General features: G+C 43.3%; 1 protein-coding gene across 1 annotated transcript in view; it reads left to right on the forward strand.

The window, feature by feature from the left end:
- Positions 1 to 7,982, forward strand: part of LOC104077951 (tyrosine-protein kinase JAK1-like) — a 29,747-nt gene extending 21,765 nt beyond the window's left edge. The window contains 11 exon segments of the mRNA XM_009579376.1: positions 1 to 53; positions 455 to 590; positions 1,037 to 1,188; positions 2,305 to 2,455; positions 3,215 to 3,309; positions 3,489 to 3,681; positions 4,305 to 4,429; positions 5,462 to 5,634; positions 6,097 to 6,214; positions 6,584 to 6,694; positions 7,748 to 7,982. The exon segment at positions 1 to 53 is cut by the window's left edge and continues 90 nt beyond it. Coding sequence (XP_009577671.1) covers positions 1 to 53; positions 455 to 590; positions 1,037 to 1,188; positions 2,305 to 2,455; positions 3,215 to 3,309; positions 3,489 to 3,681; positions 4,305 to 4,429; positions 5,462 to 5,634; positions 6,097 to 6,214; positions 6,584 to 6,694; positions 7,748 to 7,849 — 1,409 coding nt within the window. The 3' untranslated portion in view covers positions 7,850 to 7,982.
- Positions 7,983 to 8,315: the final 333 nt, after the last annotated feature.

Consider the following 8,315-nt stretch of genomic DNA (forward strand, 5'->3'; position numbering starts at 1 on the left):
CTCCATGGAAGTTCAAAGTTGCCAAGCAACTTGCAAGTGCACTAAGCTACTTGGTAAGAAGGCGTCTTGACAAAAGCATTGCCTATAGCTGCTGCAGTCTAATGCTGCAGAGGTTTCATGTGCATTAGTAACTAATGAATTTCCTTTCTCAGGTAGTGGGACTGTGCAATGAGCAATTACGCTCTTTGTGAAAAAGGAATATAATGTTGGTCTTTTTTCCAAAATGCATCAACTCTACCAATACAAATGCTTAAGTGTGAACAGTGTGTTTCCCTGCTCTGGGAAAGCTCCTACTTTCCCTGTTTTTCTCTAGGATAATTTCTTCCAAGCTGTATTTTTGGATTTCAGCTTGGAGTGTTTTACAGTGATCCCCTATGCTACAGGTATGTTAGAGCACTTGCAGAGCATTGCTAGCTCACTGGACTCACTATATTCTTTTCCTCCCTTACTGTAGGAGGATAAGGATTTGGTACATGGAAATGTGTGTACTAAAAACATCCTACTGGCAAGAGAGGGAATTGACACTGAATATGGTCCTTTCATAAAGCTGAGCGACCCAGGAATACCAGTAACTGTGCTGTCCAGACAAGGTATGGTACAGGAATCAGATTTCTCTCTTCAGTGTGGTGAGGAAGGGGAAAGGAAAAAATATCATTTATACCAGCTAGAACTGGCTCTAGAATAGAAGTAATCAGCTTCCATGAATCTGAAAAATACATGGAAGTGAAGGAGCGGTGCTGACGGTGGGTGCTTGTTGTATTCATTTCCCTTAAAAAGTCGTGTTAGGTCTAGTGAGATAGTATAGAAGGAATCTCCATTTCTGGATGGCTCAAGGCATGAGCTTGTAAAAGCCACAGAAACATCCTTCTGAGAATAGGGATTTGAGAATGAAGATTTCCCTGAAACTGGACAAATACTGCAGCTTTAGTTTATTTTAGTTAAGCACCTGTTAGACAAGAATAATTAAGTTAGAAGGCTGGGTTTTTATTCCTTCAATATTAACTCCAGAATGCTTTGATTCTGTGTTTTATTTAAGAATGCGTTGAGAGAATCCCCTGGATTGCACCTGAATGTGTTGAAGACTCGAAAAATTTAAGCGTTGCAGCAGATAAGTGGAGTTTTGGTACAACATTGTGGGAAATCTGCTATAATGGAGAAATACCACTGAAAGACAAGACGTTAGCAGAGGTAAAACTGTGTTACATAAACTTTACCTTGACATTTCAGATACATCCTCTTTGGCACTTCAGTTTCCATATTCAATTTGAATTGCTTTCAACTTACATGAAAACCAGCTCAGCTGGATATGATAAGGGGCTGATCCGTCTAAATTGCCACAGATTGCAGCGGGAATTCTTGTCCTTACTACAAAAATTGCTAATTATTGCTTCAACCTGAACTTGCTGGGGATTTTCAAAACTCGGCATAGTAACAATTAAACAGAACTTCTGATGCTCTCACACCTGTTCTTTTCTAACCCCTATGTCCAGTTATAAACTAAAAGCAGCTACGTTCTTCTGTTCTTGCTTGTTTCTTTTGGACATTGGTTCAGAACTAGTCTCCGGTGGGACACCATTATTGTTCACTCTGAAATCTAAAAAAAAAATTAAATAAATCTTGTTCTGCCTTACTGTTGGCAGTTTCTGTTCATCACTGCCGGAGTTCCTTAGCATATGTTCCAAATGTGCTTTTTCTCTCTTGAAGTTTTGCTGTATTGGGAAGGCGATGGAGCAAGGCAGCTGCTGCTCATCTGAAGGAAATGACTGAGTACTTGAGTCACTGCCCAAGTTGTTTTAACAGGAGGTAGCTGAAAGGAACTTGCTGCCCTGGCTACAAGTCTGCTTCCTGCATGTGGCAGACAGCCGGGGTAGTTCTGCAGAGCTTAGAAAATGCACAAGCCCACCCTCATCCCATCTGCCCCGAAGCTGGTACCTTCTCAGGGGTTGTGGAGAGCAGCCGGTATGTGTTGTTTCCTTGGCAAGCATTTCCACTCGGCCATTTGTCCTGGTGCATGGCAGACCTGGCAGAAAAATAACTTCTGAAAGGTGAAATCTTCAGCACATTTTAGAAACTTCATGTGTTTTAAGTGGTTGCTCCAAACTACACCAGATTCAGCACAAAAATAATTCTCTACTGGTAGGAGATGGTTTACAGTTACTGCTGAAAAGGAGGATTTCTTTGGTAAAGTTAAGTAAAAGTTCACAACGAGTTAAGGATCTAACAGTCACCTCTTCTGATGTAGAACATGGGTTTATTCAGTTAAAAGCTAAAATTCATGCAGGAGTTTCCATTTGCACCTTACAGAAGGAGAGGTTCTACGAGGGGCATTTTATGTTGGCGACACCATCGTGCAAAGAACTAGCTGACCTGATGAAACAGTGCATGAACTACGACCCCCATCAGAGACCCTTCTTCAGAGCAATCATGAGAGACATCAACAAACTGGAGGAACAAAGTAAGGCCTGGTTCTGCTTATCAGCTGGAGGGAGGGATAAGGAAGGCTACTTTATTTGGCTAAGTTGGGCACCTTACAGCAGCGTTCTTGCATGTGTACGGTTGTATTGGCAGGAGCGTGTCGCGTCCCTACAACAATGGAAATAGCCCGTTCTGTAGGTGAATGCAAATAGGATGCGAGTGTTTAGTTCATACTGAATGTGGGCTTAAGTTGTGTTGGTGTTACTGCCATTTCAGTAGTCCGTATTTTATACAACAGCTTAAGTTAGTTTCAAGACAATCTTTGAGCTCCATGAGATTTCCATAGGAGACTCTTGACCGAATCAGAGCATTAACACTCAGATAACTCTGGTTGCTGATTCATCTTATGTTGAAGTTATTACAGAACAACTAACAGATGATCAATTAAGGGCAAAACTTGATGTTCCATACCTAGTATAAATAATCATAGAAGCTGAATAACTATTACAGGGTGGGAAGTATGTAGAGAGAAAACTGCATCAGAATCTGGAAGAAGACTCAGTGAGCAACCCACAAAGTGAGGAAGATCAGCAAGTGATAGACAATACCATATACATACACACATGGAAGAATTCCCTGTCAAGAAGCAGGCAGGGTTTAAATAAGAAAAGTTCTGACAGTAGGGATAGAAACGCACTAACAGCGGCAGACTGGACGTGAGCAAGGATGCCTTGAAGAGTCAAGATCAAGATGTCCTTATGGGAATCTGTCTGACATGGGACTTCTTTTCCACTCCCAGATCCCGACATTGTCTCAGAGAAGAAGCCCTTTACAGAGGTCGATCCCACGCTCTTTGAAAAACGATTCTTGAAAAGAATCCGTGATTTGGGAGAGGTAAGTGAACGTCAGATACAGAACACAGATAAGTGTGTGTGTGTATACAGCTGTCTGTGTGTGCTTCCTGTGTGTCACAACAGCAAGATGCGAATCGTAAATGCCTGAAGTAGTGCATCAGTGACACTATGGTTAGTGAGTGTTGTGTTAAATAATGCTATCTTTTCTTTTACAATTAGGGCCACTTTGGCAAGGTTGAACTCTGCAGATACGACCCAGAAGGCGACAATACAGGGGAGCAAGTGGCAGTTAAATCTCTAAAGCCAGAGAGTGGAGGGAATCACATCGCTGATCTCAAGAAGGAAATAGAAATCTTGCGGAATCTGTATCATGAGAACATTGTCAAATATAAGGGAATTTGCATAGAAGATGGTAAATCTTCATGTAGAATATTAAAAGTATACACTAGAACTATAAAGGTTTTCCTTTAAAAATGAAGCATTTTAAAAAGCAAAACAGCGTTAGTTCAATCTTACGGGTTTAGATCTCTTTCTTCACGGAAAAAGCAGCAATTTATCTCTGAAGTCCTCCTCCTGCCCATTTTTGTGCTTGGCTGACCTGGACGTGAGCAATGTGGTTGATGTTCTCACCAAATCCATTAAAAAAAACGAGCACCTGGGCAGACTGGTGGTGAGTTCCAGGAGCGAGCTGACCATTGCAGCCTGGTCATAACCCTGTAAACCCAGAGGTCATTATTAGAAGTATACTTATTATTAATAGAAAAGAGCTCTATTGTCTTACATTTTTGCATTTGCAGTAGTGATTGTTTTAAGCCAATATTAAAAACTTTAAGAACTTTAAGTTCAGTAACTGTCCTGCCTGGAATAGATTCTCCTCTGGAATGGTACAAGTGACTGGTAACAGGAGTTAGCCCATAGTCTGGCCATGGTCGTGCGGTATCCTTACAAGTGCTGTGGGCTTGTACAGAAGTTATTGGTATTAATGACATGAGAAGGGTCACATGTCTGCAAATTAAACACACACTCCGTTTTTAGGAGGAAGTGGGATTAAACTCATCATGGAATTTCTTCCTTCTGGGAGCCTAAAGGAATATCTCCCCCGGAACAAGAACAAAATCAATCTCAAACAGCTTCTCAGATACGCGGTTCAGATCTGCAAGGTGAGCCTGGCACCAGAGCCTTCCTGCAACTCTTCTGTTTGATTAGTTTAATATTTAATTTAATAGAGTGGGGGCGGGGAGGGGAGGAGAGGCTTGCTTTATGAACAAAACCATTCTCCTTGCTTTGTCCCCAGGGACCTGAACCCTACAGCAGTCTCTCCCGTGCTTCAGGTGCTACTGGCGCAAAGATCAGCAGGACCTGAATCCTACAGCAGTCTCTCCTGTCCTTCAGGTGCTACTGGCGCAAAGATCAGCAAGGGAATAATTACCAGGTTCCCTTGCATAAAAGTTTACTATGAGAAGTTCTTCCTACTGCAGAATTTGAAGTATTAGGAGGGAGGACAGCGTTTAGAAAGGGTGTGTTGGCAACAGGGAAGGAGCAACATGCAAGTCTAAAGCGAGGATCCTACAGCAGTCTCTCCTGTCCTTCAGGTGCTACTGGCGCAAAGATCAGCAAGGGAATAATTACCAGGTTCCCTTGCATAAAAGTTTACTATGAGAAGTTCTTCCTACTGCAGAATTTGAAGTATTAGGAGGGAGGACAGCGTTTAGAAAGGGTGTGTTGGCAACAGGGAAGGAGCAACATGCAAGTCTAAAGCGAGGAAGAGATGCGAGTGCAGTCAGGCCATGTGAAGCAATGTGCTTTCTGCAAGAGACTGTGGTTTTGTGATTGTGGTGGACCAGGCAGTTACAAGAAGCTAAGTTACAGAGACAGACTATCAGTTTGAGCAGCACACAAAAGAACAGGTGCTGTGGAGAGAAGGGTCTGAAGATGGTGGCTGCTCAGCTGAAAATTAAAAAAGACAAAGCAGAAACAGCAGTCGCAATAGATGAGGAACCCAAAGGCCGAGTTGAAGCGGGGTGTGTGTCAGAAAAGGACCCTGGAAAGTGCCAACAGATGGAGAACCTGTCACGGGAAGCCTGGCTAGAGTATTGCCACATGAGCAAGGGAGCATTTGAAGGGGAAGTTGGAGGAAAAACAGTGATTCAAGTATGGGAGAAACTAGTGTAAAAGGCTTTCTTCTCTCTTAGGGAATGGACTATTTGGGCTCCTGTCAGTACGTGCACCGTGACTTAGCAGCAAGAAACGTCCTTGTTGAAAGCGAGAACAGAGTGAAGATTGGAGACTTCGGTCTCACCAAAGCCATCGAGACCGATAAGGAGTACTACACTGTCAAAGACGACCTCGACAGCCCTGTGTTTTGGTAGTAACTTGTAACTCATTTTCTTTAACCAGACTGTGCAGCGGAATAACTTGTCTGCTCCTGTAGACTTAGGCTTTTAGGCGTCCTGAAGATTTTTCCTGTTTTGATAAGGGACCTAAATAAAGATACAACATCAGAACAAGGAGGAGGCACCTGGTAGACTATACTTACCCTACTCTTATGCTCTTTATTTCTTCCTGCACTTAATGATCCATTTTCCCATGATCTTGTTTTTGATTTTGGTCTCCTTTAGTTTCAGTGACTTGCTGTGTAACCGTTGTACCTTATTTACTACTTCTGTGGCATCCCAAGCCCTATGGGCACATTAATTTATGTACAAGGACTCTACAAATGCAGAACATGCCTCTAGTTCGCTTACTTTAAATGCATATGGGTTGCACATGTACGAGTAGATCTGTGCAGCTCTGAATAAAGTTTAACGCTGTCATGTTGTGCCCACAGGTATGCTCCAGAATGCTTGCTTCAGAGTAAATTTTACATCGCCTCGGATGTCTGGTCGTTTGGGGTGACGCTGTATGAACTGCTTACCTACTGTGATTCAGAATCCAGTCCCATGGCAGTAAGTTGTTGTGAAAGAAATTGCTGCGCAAGCTGCTTAAATCAGATACTTAAAAAAAAATTATTCTTTTTGGAAACAAGAAGTGCAACGAATTTATTTTATGAAATAACAACCCTTGTGGTTGTCTTTCACTAAAGACCCTCTACAGAGACACGTTGTGGTGACTGCATGTCCTGGTGAGGAAATTATATTTATAAATGTTACTGTTACTGTTTTCTAATGTGAGTATGTGGTGCACGGTATCTGTACGATAAGCACTTACTGTTCGTTTTCATGTTGAGATTCAAATGTCATCTTAACGCCAAATTGAAACGGCCTGGATTTGTGCAGGGTAAGAGGATGCGCAGCTGACGACTCCTCTTTTCACAGGAGTTCTTGAAAATGATCGGCCCCACGCAGGGACAGATGACGGTGGCACGGCTGGTGCGTGTCTTGCAAGAAGAGAAGCGTTTGCCACGTCCACCCAGCTGCCCAGAGGAGGTAACGGATGCACCTACGCTTTGATAATGACACTAAATTAGCAGCAAAAGCACCACACATTCATGGTTGAATAGGCCTTGCAAATCTGGGTAGGCAACGCTCCAGGTATGCTATTAAAAAGGCATTTCCAAGTTTTTTAAGCGTTATTATAAAATGGTTTTTGACATTGACATTCCCAAGTTGGCGACATCCCTTCAGAGGGGTTAAGAACTTTGCTTTAGTATCTGGATCCACATAAAATCCGTTCAGAATCCTTCTGATCTTTGAAATACAGAGTTCCTGGGTGCGCGGCAACCCAGATTGGGAAGCACCTCAGCAGGGTCTCGGGTAGCAGACCCCGACGCACAGCCTGTCTTCTCCTGCCCTTGGAGAAGCCGGGAGACAGCCAAACCCTGCCCTGGGGATGGGCTGTAGCCCCACAGCCTCCGCCAGAGCCGCAAGCCCAGAGAAGGCTGCGGGGAGGCGAGGGGCTGCCGGCGTGCGTGGCTCAGCGCAGGGCAGGCAGCTGCTGCTGTGACTCGCAAGGACGGGGAGGGGAGCGGCACGAGCGGGACCCGAGCCCTGCGCTGCGGAGCTGGACGACTCCGCATCGGAAGGTCGGAGCAGGGCTAAGGAGGAGCTGCCTGTCCCGCTCTCTCGCAGGCTTCTGGAGCCTGAACCGGCATGGCGTTTAGAGGTGAAGCAGGCTGTGGGTCGCTGGCCCCTCGCCAACAGGTACCTCCCGCCGTTAAACCAGTATAGTCATTACGGAAAGGTACACAGTAGCCATTTTGATAAAACACGCACTCCTGACACTGTGATGGAGCTGTTGCCTTGTTTTAAGCTGCACTACCGCTGCATCACTGTTTGCATTGTCAAGACAAACATATACCTCTACTTAAACAAAAAACCCCACTGGTAACAGATACTTGCTAATTCTGATCAAAATCTGCAGCATGTTTCTGTCAGTGTTCTTCATTTCGTAGTAGTGAGAATCTGCTCCATTGTATTTACTGGAAAAACCAATTAAATGTTTCACGCATTCTTTAAAAATGTCTCTTTTGTTGTTGTTAGGTGGACCAGCTGATGAGGAAGTGCTGGATATTAAAGCATGATGAACGGACAACCTTCCACAATCTGATTCAAGGATTTGAAACAATTATGAGTAAAATGTAATTCGTTCTTTTTATACTGTCAGTACTTTAAATGTGTGTCAAAATACAAATGCCCAAGACCTTTCATTTTTTTTTAACTACTGTAATTTGTACTCTGACTGTGCTAATGTGTTTAAAGGATTCTTTTTCCAACAGTTTTCCTTTTTAATTTTAGTCAACAGTTGGATCAATTTAATTAAGAGGTATGGCAGAAACAAGAATAGCTTCAACTCCTTGTGCTGCTGTTATTGCAAGGCAGTTTTATCTTTACCTGATTATGGTCTCACCACAATTTGAACTACCCCGATGAATGCGAACTGAAGGAGCGGTGTCAAACAACGCTGCAGGTCTCAGTGCAATCTGTAGCATTTAAAGCAAGTCTGCTGTGCACGCTTATTCCTTGAGTAACTAAACTAGTGGACATAAGAGGACTTGATAATTTAATAATTTTTATGGGCTTTTGAGGAGGTTTTAAAAAGAAGTTTGGC

Source organism: Fulmarus glacialis, unplaced genomic scaffold, assembly GCF_000690835.1.
Source record: "Fulmarus glacialis isolate BGI_N327 unplaced genomic scaffold, ASM69083v1 scaffold26056, whole genome shotgun sequence".
NCBI lineage: Eukaryota > Metazoa > Chordata > Aves > Procellariiformes > Procellariidae > Fulmarus > Fulmarus glacialis.